Consider the following 19,372-nt stretch of genomic DNA (forward strand, 5'->3'; position numbering starts at 1 on the left):
CGCGGGTGCCCGCGGCAGGAGCCGGGACCCCCAGCCCAAACCGCTGCAGGGGGGTCCCGCAGGCTCCTGTGCCCTGCCCGGCCCACCCGCTCTGCCCGGGCTGCGCGATCCTGCCCGGTCCGGAGCGTCCCCAGCGCTGGGACAGCACAGACGGGGGCCGGGTGGGAGCCGGGGCTGTGGGAGCTGCGGGAGCTGCCCGAGGATCCAGGACAGCCCGGGGGTGCGGGGCCGTGCCGGGGGATGCCGAGTGATGTCGGGAGGATGCCAGGGACGCTGCAGAGCGCTGGGGCCGTGTCACGGGGCCCAGGGGATGCCAGGTGACGCTGGGCGTGCCAGGGGGATGCCGGGGGGACGCCAGGTGAGGCCGAGGGAGGCTCGAGGGATGCTGAGGGATGCCGGGGTGATGCCGGGGCCACGCCCAGCGATGCCGGGGGAAGTCGGGGGATGCCGGGGAGGATGCCCGGCTCCAGGCTAGCTCCAAGACCCCCCCTCGGCCCGGAGAGCCCGCCGGGGCGGGCGGCCCCGGACTACATTTCCCATGGCCGCCGCGGCCGGGGGCGGTGCGGGGCGGCGCGGGGGGCGCGGAGCGCAGGCGGAGGCGCGGAGAGGCGCAGGGGCGGCGGATGGGGATGGGGACAGACCCTGCCCTGCCCACAGTCCCATCCCGTGTCCTGCCTGCTCCTGCCTGCCTCGCCGCACCCGCACCTGCCTCTTCCCAGCTCCCTGCCTGCCCCACTGCCCTGATTCTGCCCCTACCCGCGTCCTGCCTGCCCCACTGCCCTGATTCTGCCCCCTCCCTGCCTGCCCCACTGTTCCTACTCCGTGCCTGCGCTCTGGCAGCCTCACTGCCCTCATCCCACTCCCTGCCCATCCCCTGCCTGCCCCTCCTCCCTCCCTGCCCCAGTGCCCTGATGCTGCCCCTGTGCCACTGCCACACTGCCTGCCCCACCGCTCCTGCTCCGTGCCTGAGCCCTGCTTGCCCCACTGGCCCTAATCCGGCTCCCTGCGTGCTCCCTGCCCTCCCCACAGCCCTCCTGCTCCCTCTGTGCCCCTTGCCCTGCTCCCTGTCTGAGCCCTGGCACCGTCTGTCCTCACGGTGCCTCCTCCCTGCCCCTGGCCCTGCTCCCTGCCCCTCTCTCTGCCCCGCTCCCTGTTCTCTGCCTGTGCCACTGCCCCCGTACCCACCCTTTGCATCCTGCTTGCCCATTCCCTGCCCCCCTGCCAGTTAACCCTTGCCTGTCTGCCTGCCCCTGCCCTGCCCCACTCCCTGCCCCCTTTACCCACTGCTCCCTGCCTGTCCCCCTGTCCTGCCGTCCCCTCTGTCCCGATGCTGTGGGGTGCCCCAGTGCCCTGTGCCCCTGCACCCCGGGGCGGCCCTGCTGGCCGGGGGCACCCTGGGGCTCTGGAGCCGGAGCCGTGCCCACGGCAGTGCCCACGGCAGTGCCCACGGCAGTGCTGTGTGTGCCGGAGCACGGCCAGGCCTGGCTTGGATGGTGGCTGTTGTGTAATTCCTGGAGATTTTGCAGCGGAGTGGGGGGGGCGGGAAGAGGATTTATTTATTTTCCCTTCCCATCGCGGCACCGGGGCACCGGCACAGCTGGAGCGGCGGCTCCGCATCCCCTCCGCACCCTCGGGGCTGCGGCTGCACCGCCCGTGTGACCCCCGGGCCCCCGCGGCACCGGGAGCGCTGCCCCACGGCCCGGAGCGGGCACGGGCCCGGATGGCAGCGGCTGCGGGCCGGGCTGCGGGAGGGTCGGGCAGGTGCGGGAGTGCCGGGAGTGCCGGGCAGGTGCGGGAGTGCCGGGAGGGCCGGGGAGGTGCGGGAGTGCCGGGAGGGTCGGGCAGGTGCGGGAGGGCCGGCAGGTAGAAGAATGCCGGGCAGGTACCTGAGTGCCGGGCAGGTGCGGGAATGCCGGCAGGTACAGGAATGCCGGCAGGTACAGGAATGCCGGCAGGTACCGGAGTGCCGGGCAGGTGCGGGAATGCCGGGCAGGGACGCGACTCGGGAGCTGCGGGGTCTGGTGCGGGAATCCGGCACGGGAGCGGTGTGGGAGCACCGTGCGGGAGAACAGAGTGGGAATGTGGACTGAGCATGGGGGTGTGGTGCCAGTGTGCTGTGGGAGCGTGGCACGGGGAAGGTGGCACGGGGAAGGTGGCACAGGGAATGTGGCACCAGGATCGCGCCGCAGGAGGCTCTGGAGGTACCCAGGGCCGGGGGGATTTGGCCCCTCTGCCCTGGGCCGGGCACCTGGAGCATCCTCAGGGCTTGGCTGGAGCTTACAGAGCATCCCTGTGCTCATCCCGGCTCTGCTGGGCCCCACGGCAGAGTCCTGAGCAGTCCAGACAGCCGGGAACCAGGAATGACAGATAGGATTAAGGAATGATAGATGAAAATAGGGAATAACACATGAAAACAGGGAATTATTGGGTCAGGGCAGGACCAAGGTCAGGTGAGGAAGGACTGTGTCCTTTCCAAACCCACTCTGGAGCTCCAACCATGTCCCAGCTCCCCTCGGGTGCTGGGAGCCAGCGCGGAGCCCCTGTTCCCCCTGGGGAGAGCAGCAGCTCCACAGGAGCTGCTCCAGACTGAACCTCTGCTGGGCCCTGAGCAGGGCGTTTGTTTTATCTTGTTTTGTTTTGCATTTCTTTGGGTTTGGGTGGTTTTTTTTGTCATTTCACTTGACAGACAGAACTGGGGATGCTCAGCCCAGCCCAGCCCCACACTTGGTACCCAGCCCTGGGGAGAATTCCTGTGCCAGTCCGTGAGGGGCAGGAGTATTTATCTCCGTGGGAAGATGAATACTTCTGGGGGGAAGTGGAAGAGGGAAGGGAAGCCAAGGAGTGGCAGTAGAACATTCTGAGGAGGTTTCCTGCGAAGGGCTTTTATCTCTGTTTGTGTTTGTCCATCCCCTGGCTGCAGGCAGTGTGACAGTGGCACCAGGATGTCACCTCAGTCGCTCGGACAGCCCTGGGAATTTCCCAGGATCGGCTCCGCGGGGATTTTTTCCCATGGGGATTAAACTGGGCACCGGCAGAGCGGCACACGGGCCCCCGGCGGCACAGGGGGTGCAGCTTGCCGGGAATGCTGGCGGAAGCTCCCGGGGTTGGATTTTTCCTCCTCGACCTTTCCGAGCATCCCACGCTGTGTCCCCCACCCGGGGGCAGCGGTGGCATTTGGGGCTGGATGTCACCTCGGTGGCTCGCAGGGTGATGCTTTTCCAAGCCCGGGACGGCCGCACCTCCAGACAAAGCCTTTAAACACCGAGGGTTTATTCCTGGTGCTGCAGGAGTACCCGGCAAGAAAGAAGGACATTTTCTGCTTGCACGGAACGAGGGCAGAGGGAGATAAAAGCACCGCCTGGGATTCTCCCAGCGGGGTTTGCGGGAGGGAACAGCACCCTGTAAATAGCTGGGCTCCCCATCTGCACTCCGGGGTTCAGCAGAACCCCCCGGGGTTCCGGCTCTGCAGCCGGCGGATCCCGGCAGCCCCGGGGATATTTTTATCCTCCTCGCCAAGAGACAGCGCTGACAACCTGGAATATTCACGGAGCGAGCGGGCTGAGGGTTGTGTCCCTGCTCCAGCTGCCTCGGGCTCTGCGCTCCGCGGGGGCTTCTCCACGGCTGCTAAATCGGGAGGGGAGCGCCGGGAGCAGAGGGCGCCGAGCATCCCGTGCCAAAGCGGTGCCAGCCCCGAGCTCGCCGCGGGAGGCAGCGGGAGATGAGAACCGGAGGATTTCCGCCTCTCAAAATCTGTCCCCCATTTTGCTCCCTCGGCTTGCCCGGCTCGGGCAGGATGGAGGGAAGCGGCTCCGGCCCTCCCTGCCTGCTCCTGGTGCTGTCCAGCCCGGCACAGCCCGGGCCTGGCCCCGCGGGGATGTGGCACAGGAATGTGGGACCGGGAATGTGGCACCGGGAATGTGGCATGGGAATGTGGCACAGGAATGTGGCACCGGGAATGTGCTACCGGGAGTGTGGCATGGGAATGTGGCATAGGAATGTGGCACCGGGAATGTGCTACCGGGAGTGTGGCATGGGAATGTGGCACAGGAATGTGGCACCGGGAATGTGACAGTGGGAATGTGGCACCGGGAATGTGGCACAGGAATGGGGCACCGGGAATGTGGCACCGGGAATGTGGCACCGGGAATGTGGCACCGGGCAGCGCTGTCGCACCGTGTCCCCACGTCGCGCTGGATGTTGCAGTCGGAGCCGCCTCCCGGGGGAGCTGAGCAGCGATTTGAGGATATCAATATTTGATGTTTTTCTTCTTGCCTGCTGAAAAGGGACCGGGAAAAATCCGCTGGTCCTCTGGGGCTCGGCGGGTGCCAGCTTTGAGCCAGGTCCGTGTCCCCAGCGGGGCGGGGGCGGCAGAAGGGGGGGACAGCCCGGCCTTGGCTCGGAATTCCTGTTCCTCCCCCTGGCAAACGCAGAGGATGCCCAGCGCTCTCCCCAGGGGCTGTGGATGAGCCTCGCTCCCCAAGCTCCCCGCTGGGCTTTGGGACCCCAGCTCCCGGGGTTTTCTCGCAGGCACCAGGGGGAGACGGGCGGGAGCGGGATGGAGCCGGGCTGTGCGGGATGGGGGACAGACCCAGCCGGGAATCCGTGCCTCCCTCCCCACCGTGGAGCTGGTTTTGGGCTAGAGCAAGGAGAAATCAGGGAGACAGCGTTGGTAATTAAATGGTGATTAAATATTTCTGGGCAGGCTGCAGCGAGGGGGGCTGGGGCTGGGCCAGAGGGTGTTTGGGCAGGAGATGGAGGTGGGGGCTTTGTGGGCACCATGGACCTGCTCTGCCTCTGGGGATGTTTCATCCCTGGCCTGCTGTCCCCACGCCGGGCGTGCTGCTTTCCCAGTCACAGGTTAACTGCCATGAAATGCTTGCCGTGCTGGGAGTGTTGCAGGCTCAGGTCAGGTCCAAGGCTGGCAGCTCCCTGTCGTGGCTGGCTGAGGCACAGGGGGACAGTGGCAGGGGACAGTGACGGGTGCTCCGGGCACGCAGAGGTGGCTGGCACCAGGAGATGCTCCAGGGAAACACCGGCTCTGCTGCACCTCCCCAGGCCAAGGCTTTGGAAACTCACGGATTTATTTGGGAATCAACATGGTTTGCTCGACTGGGGCTGATGTCTGCTGGCAGCAGTGAACTTGTGCAGCAGCAAAGCCCGAGCACGCCGTGGCTGTGTCCCCACTCGCTGGCTTTGGCTCCCCGTGGTCACTGTCCCTTTCCCAGGGACAGGTCCGGCTGCAGGCCCCGGGGCTGTGCTGGGAAAAACGGCTCGGGTGGGAAGCTGGAGGGGAGGAGCAGGATTTTGTTTGCCAAAAGAAGAGAGAAAAAGCGCTGGGAGCTGGGGATGGCTGTGTCCCCAGGGGGTGCTCCCCTGGGATGTGGGTAACTCATACAGAATGAAGTTTTGGGGAATTAGGGACCAGACAGGGAAATTGGGGGTCCCTGCCCCCTCTCTTGGGAGGCACAGGGACCATCACCCGTCCTTAGGTGGGATTGATTGGAGCCCCTTTGCTTATCCCAGCCCACAGAATGCTGCAGCCTGTTGTTTTTAGGGCCCAGCTCCCCCCGGCAGGCCCCAGCCACTGGAGCACCCCAGGATTGCAGGGCTGCACTGGGGGATGCTCTGCCGTGAAACCACGGGGTTCCTCACACTGAGCATCTGCTTTAAAACAGAGCAAGGCCAGGTTTTTGTTATTTTCTCTGAAATGTTGTTTTCTGCTTCCCAATCACACCTCAGAGCATGGCACGGGTTGGGATGCTGGGAGAGAGCCCTGCCCGTGGGACCGGGGTGTGCAAATCCCACCCACCTCCTGCTGGAGAGGAGGAAACCAGGAAAAAATCCCTTCCTCTGCTCAAGTGAGGAAGTGATTCCTGCGAGTGAGCAGCAGGGATGTGCCAGCGGTGCCTCACTCCTGCCACCTCCCACGCCTTCAGGAGGCTAAAAATATCCTGAGCCAGGGACGGACGTTGTGGCTGTGCCTGTGGATATTTGCTGCTTTTTTCCCTGTTTGTGCTAATTCTGTGCCACTTCCAATCCTGTCTAAATGAGAGTGAAGGTGATTCCCAGAGGAGGAGGAGAAGCTGCTCAGCTCTTTCTCCCAGCGCTCCTTAGAGAAAATCTAATCAGTTTATTTCAATAATTATTTTTTAAAATTAACATAAACAGGATTTGTTTAATTTAATTTTTAAAAATCTGTTTTTAAACACCTTAAATCAGGTGCTGGGACATCTTTCATGCCCAAAGCAGATTTGATGCTGTTGGTTTGGGCAGGCCCTGGCACAGAGTACCCAGAGCAGCTGGGGCTGCCCTGGATCCCTGGCAGTGCCCAAGGCCAGGCTGGTCAGGCCTGGGAGCACCTGGGACAGTGGGAGGTGTCCCTGCCATGGTAGGGGTGGCACTGGGTGGGCTTTGAGGTCCCTTCTAACCCAAACCCTTGTGGGATTCTGTGATTTGCACTTTCTCCAGGGCTTTGAGGTGGATTTGTGCATGAGCCGCGCTCGCTGTCTGACCCTTCTCTGTGTCTGCTCCTTGTTTCCACTGCTCCAACACTTCCCTGCCTGTCTCCAATGTGAGAATCGAGCTCGGATGGCAGGAAGGGACAGGCTGAGGGGGGGCGTTTGCAGGATGGCAGCACCAGGCTCTCGCTGTCTCCTGCTGAACCTTTAGGGACCGATTGGCTGAATGACAGCTCTGCCCAGCTCAGACTGACAGAGCTCGTTTTTCCAAGTGAAAGGATGCACTGAAGTTGTTAAAATCCCTGGGAAAAAGAGCAAATGATCCGGATGTGATGGTTTAAATGAGCCCGAGCAGCTGTGGTGGCCCTGGGCTCTGGCTGCTGCGGGTCCAGGGGCCGAGGACGGCGGGTTTGTTCTCCTGCATCCCGGCGCTCCTCCCTGGGGAAGGCAGCGGCTGCCACGGGCTCTGGAGCGGTAAATCCACCTCCAGTGAGCAGCAGAAGGGCTCTGGCTGCCGCCTCCCGTCCCGTGGCTGCCCGTGTGAGGGAGGAGGCTGAGCCTGCGGGCTGCGGAGCACTGCCCCATCCTCCCGGGAATCTCAATCCCTGCTCTCCTGGCAATAACGGGAAAGCAAGGGAGAGACGGGAGGCAGGCCGTGGTTGGTGTGGTGCCTGGCAGTGAGCCGTGGAGATGCTCCATCAGTTCCTTCCTGAGGAGATCACGCATGGCTGGGGGGAGCAGAGATCCCTAAATCCCCCCGCATCCCGAAGGAAAAGCACATCCCTGCTCCAGGGTGTGCAGGGGTGCTGCTGCCTGTCCCACACCCTTCACCGATGGCTCCTCTCCTCTCCTGTCCTGCAGGGCCGAGAAGACCGAGGTGTTGAGCGAGGATCTGCTGCAGGTGAGGCTCCCCGGGGCCATCCCGGGGTGTCCTTGGGTGCCTGGGGGGGCTGCACCCATCAGCAGCTCCCTGGTGGTGCCACAGCCTGCCAGCGACCCCAGGTGATGGGATCCCCGGGTTATGGGATCCCTGGTGATGGGTGATGGGATCCCCAGGTTATGGGATCCCTGAGTAATGGGATCCCCAGTGATGGGATCCCCGGGTTATGGGATCCCTGGTGATGGGTGATGGGATCCCCAGGTTATGGGATCCCTGAGTAGTGGGATCCTGGGGTGATGGGATCCCTGAGTAATGGGATCCTGAGGTGATGGGATCCCCGGTGATGGGATCCCCGGTGATGGGCTCCGTCGCTCCTGCAGGTGGAGAAGCGTCTGGAGCTGGTGAAGCAGGTGTCCCACAGCACCCACAAGAAGCTGACAGCCTGTCTGCAGGGCCAGCAGGGCCTGGACGCCGACAAGCGCTCGGTGAGGGCAGCGGGACCCGGGGACCTGGGGATCAGGGGATCAGGGGGATCCAGGGATCTAGGGATCTGGGGATCAGGGGATCTGGGCGGGGATCAGGGGGATCCAGGGATCTGGGGATCTGGGGATCAGCGGATCAGGGGGATCCAGGGATCAGGGGGATCCAGGGATCTAGGGATCTGGGGATCAGGGGATCTGGGGATCCGCGGGTCAGGGGATCAGGGGATCTGGGGATCTGGGGGATGCGGGGATCAGGGGGATCCGGGTGTCTGGGGGATCCAGGGATCTGGGGATCAGGGGATCAGGGGATCCAGGGATCTGGGGATCCGGGGATCCGGGATTCCGGTGGAACACGGCCCCTCTCTCTCTGCAGAAGAAGCTGCCGCTGACGACGCTGGCGCAGTGTCTGATGGAGGGCTCGGCCGTGCTGGGGGACGACTCCCTGCTGGGGTGAGGGGGCTGGGGCTGCCGGGTCTGCACGGCCGGGGCTGGGGTGGGCTGGGGATGTGCTTGGGATGCTGCTGTTCCTTGTCTCCGATGCCAGACAATGGGGATTCACTGCTGTTTGGGAGGGCTGGGGGGGATCTCGGTAATTAATTCTTCTCCTCCGTGTATGACCTGGGGTCCTGTGATCATGCAATGTAATCTGCGTATATCGACATTTATATTTATTTTTATCTCGAATTTATGCATGTTATATATTTATATTTGAGTTACTATATTTATGTACTTACACGTGGCTTATCCATATCTAGGGATCAGGGGATCAGGAGATCTGGGGATCCGGGATTCCGGTGGAACGCAGCCCCTCTCTCTCTGCAGAAGAAGCTGCCACTGACGACGCTGGCGCAGTGTCTGATGGAGGGCTCGGCCGTGCTGGGGGACGACTCCCTGCTGGGGTGAGGGGGCTGGGGCTGCCGGGTCTGCACGGCCGGGGCTGGGGTGGGCTGGGGATGTGCTTGGGATGCTGCTGTTCCTTGTCTCCGATGCCAGACAATGGGGATTCGCTGCTGTTTGGGAGGGCTGGGGGGATCTCGGTAATTAATTCTTCTCCTCCTTGAATGACCTGGGGTCCTGTGATCATGCAATGTAATCTGCGTATATCGACATTTATATTTATTTTTATCTCGAATTTATGCATGTTATATATTTATATTTGAGTTACTATATTTATGTACTTACACGTGGCTTATCCATATGAATGTATTTATATTTGTACATTTTATATATATTTCTGTATTATAATTTATATAGTTACATATGTTTTACGAATATTTATATATTCATATGTGATTTATTATTTATATATGTATAGTTATTTTACTTTTACAGATATTTAAATGCAATACAATTTAAATACAATTTCAGACTGCTCAAATAATATATAATATGTAATATATAATATATAATATATAATATATAATATATAATATATAATATATAATATATAATATATAATATATAATATATAATACATAATACATAATATATAATATATGATATATGATATATGATATATGATATATGATATATGATATATAATATATAATAGAATATAGAATATAGAATATAATATAGAATATACTATATAGAATATATAATATATATAGTATATAGTGTATTGTATATAATATATTGTATATTATATATTGTGTATTGTATATTATGTATTCTATATTATATACAATATATAAAATATATTATATATCATATATAATCATACACAACACAATACTAATATACAATATAATTATATAGCTAAATATGTCACAATATAAAAATATAATACTTGTATTATCATTATTATGTCATTATAAGTGCAATACTGAGGGAATGAGGTTTCCTGGCACCCCGGGTGCCCACGGTGCCCCGGCTGCCTCCCCCCTGTGCCCAGGAGGGGCAGCCCGTGCCGCTCCTGGCGCCCGGGGTGGGTGCCCTGTCCCCGGGGCAGCCCGGTGCCGCTGTGCCAGCCGTGCCTGCCCCTGCAGGAAGATGCTGCGGCTGTGCGGGGAGGCCGAGGACAAGCTGGCGCAGGAGCTCATCCACTTCGAGCTGCAGCTGGAGCGGGACGTCATCGAGCCGCTCTTCGTGCTGGCTGAGGTGGGCCGTGTCCCCGGGGTGCCCTGCTGTCCCCAGAGCCCCTCCTGCCCTCAGCCAGCTCCCAGGGTGTCCCAGGGCTGGAGCTGGCTCATTCCGGGTGGGACACGCGGCAGGGCCGTCTCCCTGAGGATGTGGCATGAGGAGCTGCGTCCTTGCCCGCCCAGTCCAAAGCCCCGGGCTGTGACCGGCCCTGGACACCTCTCCAGGGCTGTCACCTCCTGTTCCTGTGCCGCTGCAGGTGGAAATCCCAAATATCCAAAAGCAGAGGAAGCACTTGGCGAAGCTCGTGCTGGACATGGACTCCTCCAGGACGAGGTAGGAAGTGCTTTGTAAGAAATAAACATCCCCACGCCGTGGGTGGCTCCCAGCAGAGCAGCTCCTGGGCCCCTGGCACCGCAGCTGCTGTGGCACAAGGAGCCCTGGCTGTGCCAGGTGGGCTGAGTGAGCTCTGCAATGAGCCACCATTGTCTGCAGAACCCATGGATTCCTTTTCCTGCCTGCCCTCTGCGGCAAAAGTGCAATTTTTTTCTGGCAGAAAGGGTTATTTTGTACTGTTTTCCCTGTCTCGGGGAGCTCTGATTTAGAGAGCCGGGTGCTCCTGCCCCTGCAGTGGCACCGAGGGGAGCAGGGATGACTCGGGATTGTCCCATGGAGTCATCCAAGCCCCCACTCCAGCATGTCCTGGGAGAGGTCTGAGAGGTGTCCACAGTCCCCAGCATCATGCCCAGGCTCTCCCATCCCTTTTCCCTCTGTTCCCACCTGGATACGGCTCCTTATCCTGCTGGAAATAATTCCTTCCCTGCTGTGGGGGTGGGAGTGGGGCTAAATCCCAGCGGACTGGGATCATCTCCGTGCTGCTGAGCCCCGGGGGCCGCGGTGGCCCGGCAGGCCCTGGGCTGTGCTCAGGGCTCCGACTGTCCCTGTCCCTCCCGCAGGTGGCAGCAGTCGGTGAAGTCCTCGGGCCTGGCCAGCAACCTGCAGCCCTCGGGGGCCAAAGCCGACGCTCTCAGGGAGGAGATGGAGGAGGCGGCCAACAGGGTGGAGATCTGCAGGGTACGGGCTCCCCCGGCCGAGGGGTCTGTGGGCTCCCCGACTCTGGGCAAGCTGCAGCCCCTCCTCTCAGCCCGCCTTCACCTTCCTTCCCCCCGTGCTGCCCCTGCTCTGGCTGGGGGGATGCTCTCCAGACAAGCAGGACATCCCGAGCTGCTCCATCCCCATCCTCCACATCCCCCGGAGCTGGAGGGGCTCCCATTGCCTGGGAACCCGTCCTGGCAGAGCTCAGCACTGGCTTCATGCAGCCCTGGGCTCATGCAGCCCTGGCTTTGTCCAGCCCTGGCACTGGCACAGACATTTCTCCACCTTCTCTGGGTTGATTTCTGTCATTTTCAAGCACTAAGGGGGACTTTCACCCCCTCCCCTGGAAATCCCCTTCTTTGTGCACTTTGGGGGGACCTGGCCCTGCTGAGGCTGCAGTGGGGGCGGCCCCTGAGCTCCCCTGACACCCCGACCTCAGCCCTGTGCCACCCTGGCTCCTGCTGGGACCAAGCTGCTCCTGCTGGTGGCACTGGGGCAGCGGGGCAGGGACAGTGACAGATCCTCTGCCCCCGCAGGACCAGCTCTCGGCTGACATGTACAATTTTGTGGCCAAAGAAGTCGACTATGCAAACTATTTTCAAACGGTAAGTGCCACCCCCCGGGGCTGTCCCTGTCCCAGCAGTGTGTGACCCGGCTGTGTCCCCGCAGCTGATCGAGGTGCAGGCCGAGTACCACCGCAAGTCCCTGGCGCTGCTGCAGAACTTCCTGCCACAGATCAAAGCCCAGCAGGGTGAGTGCCCGCGGGTCTGTCCCTGCCTGTGCCACCGAGGGCCTGCGACAGACTGTGACCCCGCAGGGACAGCTGAGCACCCTCCCTTTGCTTGTCCTGCCTGCATCCCGCCTGTCCCGCTGCTGGGAGGGGATGCCATGCCATGCCATGCCATGCCACGCCACCCCCCATCCCATCCCGTGATGGCTGGCAAAGGCCAGAGCTGCAGGGTCCTGTTCTAACAACACCTGTACCGAGTATTTTACTGCCAGAACTGTGACCCAAGGACCTTTTGGGGAGGGGCTGCTGGATCTGGCACCACCCTCCCTGTCCTCTGCCCCCTCTGCCGTCACAGAGGCGTGGATGGAGAAGCCCTCCTTTGGGAAGCCCCTGGAGGAGCACCTGGCTGTCAGCGGGCGGGAGATCGCCTTCCCCGTGGAGGCCTGCGTGACCATGCTGCTGGAGTGTGGCATGCAGGAGGAGGGATGGGGGATGCAGGAGGAGGTGGGTGGGTTCCTGCTGGATTTGGGGGATGCAGGAGGAGGTGGGTCCTGCTGGATTTGGGATGCAGGAGGAGTGGGTCCCATGACTCTTGCTGGCCCAATGGAAGGGATCACAGGTGTCTGCAGGGCCAGGGTGAGGAGCTGGGGGGCTCCAGGGACGTGCCCAGCCCCCAGCCCTGTCCGTGTCCTCTGCCCAGGGTCTGTTCCGAGTGGCTCCCTCGGCCTCCAAGCTGAAGAAGCTCAAGGCTGCCCTGGACTGCTGTGTGGTGGACGTGCAGGAGTACTCAGCTGACCCCCACGCCATCGCAGGTGGGGCTCCTGGGGGCGGGGTGGCCCCTCCAGGCACCCCCCAAGGCACCCTGAGGGGGATCAGTGGCACCAAGTCCAGCTGGAGACCAGGAGCCAGTGGTGCAGGCCAGCGGTTGATGCTGGCTCTGGTTTTGTTCAGTTAATTTTGTCGTTGATTAATGGCCTGGCTAACGGAGGAGGTGTCCCCTCCGTGAGCGGGCAGGTGACACACACTGGGGACAGTGGCACCAGGGAGGTGCTGCCATGCTGGGGGCAGGTGCTCGGAGGGGCTGCAGGGTGGCACGGGGGGTCGGGGGTGCCACAGGCTGCTCCAAGTCAGGGACACTCAGGGGGTGTGGGGGGAAGGCTGGGGCGGTGTGGGTCCAAGTGCCCAGGAGCAAAACTGCTTGGTGCCCAGCAGCCGGTGCCACCTGCAGTGCCAATCCCTGTGTCCCCTGTGTGCCACAGGAGCCCTCAAGTCCTACCTGCGGGAGCTGCCCGAGCCCCTGATGACGTTTGAGCTGTACGAGGAGTGGATCCAGGCCTCCAAGTGAGTCTGGGCCGTCCCCCCATTCCTCCTGGCACGGGCAGGGACAGCCTGGGTCCCCATGGGTGCTGTGGGTTTTTTCTGGCACGGTTCACAGAATTTGGGATCTTTCCTCTGGGCTCTGAGAGGAAATCCAGAGAGATTCCTTCTCCTTGGGATGGGTTTTGGGACTTCATTTACTTCCATAATGTTGGTGGCAGCCTGGGGGTCTCACAGAGTCCCCAGGATTGGGGCTGGAGGGGTCCACAGCCCCAGGGCAGGGTGGGGATGGGGGATAAACCCCTGTCCCCCCTGCCTGCAGCATCCCGGAGCAGGAGAAACGGCTGCAGGCTCTCTGGAACGCCTGCGAGAAGCTGCCCAAAGCCAACTACAACAACATCAGGTGAGCCTGGGGCCAGCAGGACACGGAGAGGGGACACAGAGGGTGCGGCCCATGCACTGACCCCTTTGGGATTCCAGGTACGTGATCAAATTCCTGGCCAAGCTGACCGAGTACCAGGATATGAACAAAATGACCCCGAGCAACGTGGCCATCGTGCTGGGACCCAACCTGCTGTGGCCACAGGCCGAGGGGTGAGCCTGGGTGAGGGCTGAGGGGCAGATCCTGCGGGAATCCTGCAGGGAATCCTGCTGGGAATCCCGCTGGGAATCCTGCTGGGTGAGGGCTGAGGGGCAGATCCCGCTGGGAACCCTGCTGGGAATCCTGCTGGGAATCCCTCTGGGAATCCTGCTGAGTGAGGGCTGAGGGGCAGATCCTGCGGGAATCCTGCAGGGAATCCTGCTGGGGCCCTGCTGGCTGGGGGGGTGCTGATCTGTCCCCCCCGCAGGAACATGACGGAGATGATGACGACGCTGTCGCTGCAGATCGTGGGCATCATTGAGCCGCTCATCCAGCACGCAGACTGGTTCTTCCCGGGAGGTAGGGCGTGCCCACAGCCCGGGGACAGCTGGGCCTCCTGCCACCTCCCGGGAGGAGGCTCAGAGCTCCCAGGCTTGGTTCTGCCAGCCCCTGTGCTTGCTGGAGCTTGGACAGGGCTCCAGACAGACTCAGCACGGTGCTGAGCCCAGCCCAGATTCACCAGCACCCCCTGAGCCCATCCCTGCAGTGCCGCTCCCCTGAGCCCATCCCTGCAGTGCCAGCCCCCCTGAACCCATCCCTGCAGTGCCAGCACCCCTGAGCCCATCCCTGCAGTGCCAGCCCCCCTGAACCCATCCCTGCAGTGCCAGCACCCCTGAGCCCATCCCTGCAGTGCCAGCCCCCCTGAACCCATCCCTGCAGTGCCAGCACCCCTGAGCCCATCCCTGCAGTGCCAGCCCCCCTGAACCCATCCCTGCAGTGCCAGCACCCCTGAGCCCATCCCTGCAGTGCCAGCCCCCCTGAACCCATCCCTGCAGTGCCAGCACCCCTGAGCCCATCCCTGCAGTGCCAGCACCCCTGAGCCCATCCCTGCAGTGCCAGCAACCCTGAGCCCATCCCTGCAGTGCCAATGCCTCCTGAGCCCATCCCTGCAGTGCCAGCACCCCTGAACCCATCCCTGCAGTGCCAGCACCCCCTGAGCCCATCCCTGCAGTGCCAGCACCCCCCGAGCCCATCCCTGCAGTGCCGCACCCCTGAGCCCATCCCTGCAGTGCCAGCACCCCCAGCCCCCCTCCCAACACCTGTGCCCCCCCAGACATCGAGTTCAACGTGACGGGGAACTACGGCAGCCCCCTGCACGTGAACCACAACGCCAACTACAGCTCCATGCCGTCCCCGGACATGGAGCACGGCGAGCGCCGGCAGCACGAGCAGGCGCGGCGGCCCCTCAGCGTGGCCACCGACAACATGATGCTGGAGTTCTGCAAGAAGGACGGGTAGGGACCCTGCCGGGCTTTGGCACCGTCCCGGGCAGCAGGAGAGGCTGCTCAGCTCACCTCGGGGCGGGGGGCACTGAGCTGGGGGAGGGTGGGAGGTCCCAGGGTGCAGGGACTGTCCCCCTGTCCCCGTGGCTCTGCCCGCCCCCCGTGCCCCCCGCCCTGCAGGACTCGGCCCCCCGAGGTAACCGCGGGCCCGGGGGGACTGGGGGTGGCACCGCCCGGGGGGACCCTGGCCCGGGGGGGGCACAAGAGCCGGGTGAGGGACCCCGGGGGGCGGGAGGGGACAGCGGGCGCGGAGCGCTGGGTGCGGGAGGAGCTCACGGCTCTCCCTCTTCTTCTTCTTCTTCTTCTTCTTCTTCTTCTTCTTCTTCTTCTTCTTCTTCTTCTTCTTCTTCTTCTTCTTCTTCTTCTTCTTCCACTGTTTGTTTTCAACTTTCTTTTTTATTGTTATGGCTTATCTTCTACGTTTTCCTTTAATTTGATTTTCCGTTTTATTTTTAATAATATTTTTCACGATTTTTGAGTTTCCTTTAATTTGTTAATTTTTCGTTTAACTTTATCATTTAATTCCCTTGTATTTTTTGGTTTTAATTTTATTTCAAATTCTTTGAATGTTTAAACTTTGTTTTTCGTTGTCTTAATTCTATTTTTCATTAACTTTAATTTAATTTCATTTCAAATTTTACTATTTTTTAAATTCTTTGCCTTTATAATGCTTGAAACCTTTCCTTTCCTTTCCTTTCCTTTCCTTTCCTTTCCTTTCCTTTCCTTCCCTTCCCTTCCCTTCCCTTCCCTTCCCATCCCATTCCTTTTCTTTTCCCTTTTTCCTTATTTTGTGAGGTTTTTTCCTTCTTCTTCATTTCTCTTCCATTTCTTTCCTTCCCTCTCTGTTCCCCTGTTCTTTCCCCTCCCCGTTCTCTCTCTCCCGTGCCCGTTCCGTGCCCCGTGCCCCCTCCCCAGCACTTTCAAGCCCCCGGAGCTGTCCCCGGGGCCGCCCCCCGCCCCCGCGGCCGAGCAGAGCCCGCACTCGCTGCGCAAAGGTAGGAGCGGGGCGCGGGGGGCTGGGGGTCCCCGCGGGGGGCTGGGGGTCCCCGCGGGGGCCCGGCCCTGACCCCGCGTCCCCGTCTCTGTCCCGCAGGGGCCAAGAAGCTGGCGCCCATCCCGTCCCCGGCCAGCCTGTCCCCCACGCCCCCCAGCACCCCGTCCCCGTACGGCGCCCCCGGGGCTCCCCCCGGGGCTCCCCCCGCGGCCGGGCCGCCCNGCCTGGACACCGCGGGCCCCGGCGACGGCGCGCTCGCAGGTAACCCGGCCGGGGGGCTCCCGGGGGGCGGCGGGGTCCGCCAGGACGGGGACAGTGGCCCCGAGGAGGCAGGAGTGTGCCCGTGAAGGTGGGGATGTCCCCAGGGAGGGGGCACCCTCCCCGCACAGCTGGGGATGTCCCTTGGGAGGCAAAACTCTGCCCAGGAAGGTGGGGATGTCCGCAGGAGGGTGACAATGGCCCTGGAAAGGCAGAATGTCCCCAGGATGCTGGTGATGTCGCCAGGAAGGTGACAATAGCCATGTACTCAAGAAGGTGGTGATGCCCCTGGGAAAGTGGAGCTGTCCCCAGGACGCTGGTGATGAGCCCAGGGAGGTGACAGAGCATCGGGAAGGTGGCCATGTCCCCTGGGAGGCGGCAGTGTCACCAGGAATGTGCCATCCCCCGGAGCTGTGCTGCTGTCCCTGGGCTCTGTTGGTGCCGTGTCCCCCGGGCCCCTGCGCTGCTGCAGGGGGACAGCCAGGGCGGTGCTTGAGAAGCGCAGGTGACATTGGGGACCACGGAGGGCACAGGGGCTGGGGGTGTCCCTGTGTCCCTTCCGCAGGGTCTGCAGGACTCAGGGCTCTGTCCCTGCGTGCCTGTCCTGCCTGTCAGGGGTGGGACAGCCCGAGAGGCACCGAGGGGCTGGTCACGGTGTCCCCAGGGGCTGTGGCACTGGCACCGGTGTGGTGCCACCCTGGCATGGATGCAGCCCTGACATCACCCCTGGCTCAGGTGCAGCTCCCCTGTGCCACTGTGGGACAAGATCCCTGAGCCACATGGTGAGCAACAGCCCTGAGAAATGTCCCTGGGCAACGTCCCTGAAAAAATAACCCTGAGAAATACCCCTGAAAAATATCCCTGGGCAACATCTGTGGGCAATATCCCTGAAAAATATCCCTGGGCAATGTCCCTGGGCAACACCCCTGAGCTGGCAGGAGAGGCAGAGGTGCTTCTCTCGGAGGGGTTTGCTCTGCTCTCAGCAAGGGACGCGGTAACACCGCCTGCCGGTGGCTGTGGTCACCCTGTCCCTTCACACGTGCAGCCTCACCCTGCGGGTCCTCTGGGAGAGGGGACAGCGGTGTCACCTGCGCTCGGTGGCACGGGGCTCCGCGGGGCGCGGGCAGCGTGTGGGGACAGCTGGTGTCACCGCCCCGGCTCGGGTGGGGTGCACAGGGCAGAGGGCGGCGGTGACAGCCCTGGTGGTGGCAGTGGCACGGTGCCAGCCCGGCGGGTGTCCCCATGGCTGTGCCCTCCCGCAGGTCTGCTCCGTTTTGAGGTCCCCTCCCTCCACGTGTCCCCGGAGTCCGCCCTGTGCCGGGACCCGCCCGAGGCAGCTCAGAGACTCTCGGGGCCGAGCCTGACCCCGCGGCAGGAGGAGGAGGAGGAGGAGGAGGAGGAATCGGAGAGCACAGCCCTATGACAGTGTCCCTGTCCCCCGGCTCACCCGCGCGGCGCCCAGGGGCCAGCACCGGCCACCGAGGGCCACGGGCCACCTCGGGTGGCAAAGCGCCCGGTTTGGGGGCGGCCGCTCTTCTTTAGTTCATTTTTGTTCGCCTTATCCAGACTTTGCCTTCGAACCGGGTGCCTGCCCCCCGCCCCGCAGCACCCACGGCCCTGGGGCGATGCCACCACGTCCTCCGTGCCCCGAGGCGGGTGCCACGGGCTGCTGGCCAGGTGACAAGGAGCTCGCCGGCGCTTTGCAGTGGGATTTCCTTTCTTCGGCTTCTTCCCCCTCCGCTTGTTTGGGAGCAGGATGGGACCTGACCAGCAATAACCTGGGGATGCAGGACGTGCCCCCCGGCTCTCGGGGTGCTGGCGGGGGAGGCGCACGTCCCTCGGCACCCGTTTCCCCGGGGGTTGGTGGCTTTGGTCGTGCATGCACAGACAAATTAACCTTTTATCCTTTCCAGAGAGAGCAGATCTGTATATATATATCGGCAGAGATATATATATATATATTCTATATTTGTATATAGAGAGAGAAACTATAGAGAGATTTGTTTTACGTGGAGCCATTCCCGCCCGGCCGGGGCGAGAGGGAGGATGGAAACGGCAGCGCTTCGCCCCCGCCCCGCTCGCGCCGTGCCCCCCGCCCCAGGTGGGCACCGGGGGGCACCAGCACCCCAAAGCAATCAATAAATCCAATAAATCCGTGTGCCACTCGCTGAGAACTGCCCGGCGGCGCTGGCCTTTCCTTCCTGCCCCGCCTTGGGGGGAGGACTGGGAGGTGGAGAGCGTTTGGGCGATAAAATGGTGGTTTGGTGTTTTATAGGGAATGTTATGGGTCTGGTGCCATGGGATGGGGTAGGGTCCACCTCCTCCAGAAACAGCCACCCCGCATGGCAGGATCCAGCCAGGACTGACCCCTGATCCCGGGATGATCCCCCCTGCAGGAGCAGGACCACCCCCAAGGGGTTCAGAGCCCTTTTCCCCTGGGATGGACACTGGGTTTGTTTCACGTGTCTTTAATAGAAACCGCCGGCGGTGGGGCAGAGCCCCGTACAAAAGCTGGCTGCAGGAATCGGGGATTGCATAGACTGAGGTGTGGGGGACCCCCACCCCCAAATAGTCGCCTTTTAGAAAACAAAAAGCGTCTCTGAATAAAACTCTCCTGGTACAATAAATACTCCGGTGCCGCAGAGCTGGGGACCGTGCACCCGCCTGCCCTGTTTGGGACGGCCCCGCGCGGGGAGACTCCCGGTTCAGAGCCACCACTTTGGGATGAGCCCAGGTCTGAAACCCCCCGCTAGGGATGGCCCTGGTTTGGAATGCTTCTGGATCGGGATCTGGCGTGCCCTGGGTCAGGCAGGAGCCCCCATGTCAGGATTGCATTTGGGAGCCCTGGCTCAGGAGAGCCTGGTTTGGTTTCCCCCGGCTCAGAGGTCCCTGGGTTGGGAGCCCCCAGGTCGGGATGCCCCCGGTCGGGAGATTCCTGGTTTGGGATCCCTGGTTCAGGCACCCTTGCGGTGGGACACCCCACCTTGGGGAGCTCCCCGATGCGTTCAGGACCAGCTGTACAGCTGCTGGGGGTGGTGATGCCCCCATCCATGGCTCAGAAGCTCGATTCGGGCACGGCCGCGGGGCGCAGGGGCCCGGGGGGCTGCCGGCCCCGCTGCAGGGTGGCCCCGGGGGGACAGCGGGCGGCCAGGGGCG

General features: G+C 61.7%; 2 protein-coding genes across 4 annotated transcripts; both read left to right on the plus strand.

The window, feature by feature from the left end:
• The first annotated feature begins 225 nt into the window (after positions 1–225).
• Positions 226–14,938, plus strand: LOC120499720 (rho GTPase-activating protein 44). Of its 3 annotated transcripts, none has more exons than XM_039703739.1 (16): positions 226–317; positions 7,320–7,359; positions 7,719–7,823; positions 8,194–8,270; positions 9,809–9,920; positions 10,159–10,235; positions 10,856–10,973; positions 11,531–11,599; positions 11,664–11,745; positions 12,080–12,228; positions 12,425–12,536; positions 12,984–13,065; positions 13,364–13,444; positions 13,522–13,635; positions 13,890–13,981; positions 14,736–14,938. In XM_039703739.1, the coding sequence occupies exons 1-16, from the start codon at positions 241–243 to the stop codon at positions 14,918–14,920; spliced, it is 1,572 nt and encodes a 523-aa protein (XP_039559673.1). In that variant the 5' UTR covers positions 226–240; the 3' UTR covers positions 14,921–14,938. The 3 variants fall into 3 exon arrangements, with proteins under 3 accessions (XP_039559673.1, XP_039559676.1, XP_039559674.1); XM_039703742.1 differs by having other exon boundaries at positions 12,080–12,207; XM_039703740.1 differs by lacking the exon at positions 8,194–8,270 and adding an exon at positions 8,643–8,719.
• A 592-nt stretch (positions 14,939–15,530) lies between these two features.
• On the plus strand, positions 15,531–18,387 carry LOC120499730 (rho GTPase-activating protein 44-like). The gene is made up of 4 exons (XM_039703769.1): positions 15,531–15,550; positions 15,880–15,959; positions 16,058–16,219; positions 17,479–18,387. The coding sequence occupies exons 1-4, from the start codon at positions 15,531–15,533 to the stop codon at positions 17,637–17,639; spliced, it is 423 nt and encodes a 140-aa protein (XP_039559703.1). The 3' UTR covers positions 17,640–18,387.
• Positions 18,388–19,372: the final 985 nt, after the last annotated feature.

The sequence above is a fragment of the Passer montanus genome, unplaced genomic scaffold (assembly GCF_014805655.1).
Source record: "Passer montanus isolate IOZ18808 unplaced genomic scaffold, ASM1480565v1 scaffold168, whole genome shotgun sequence".
NCBI lineage: Eukaryota > Metazoa > Chordata > Aves > Passeriformes > Passeridae > Passer > Passer montanus.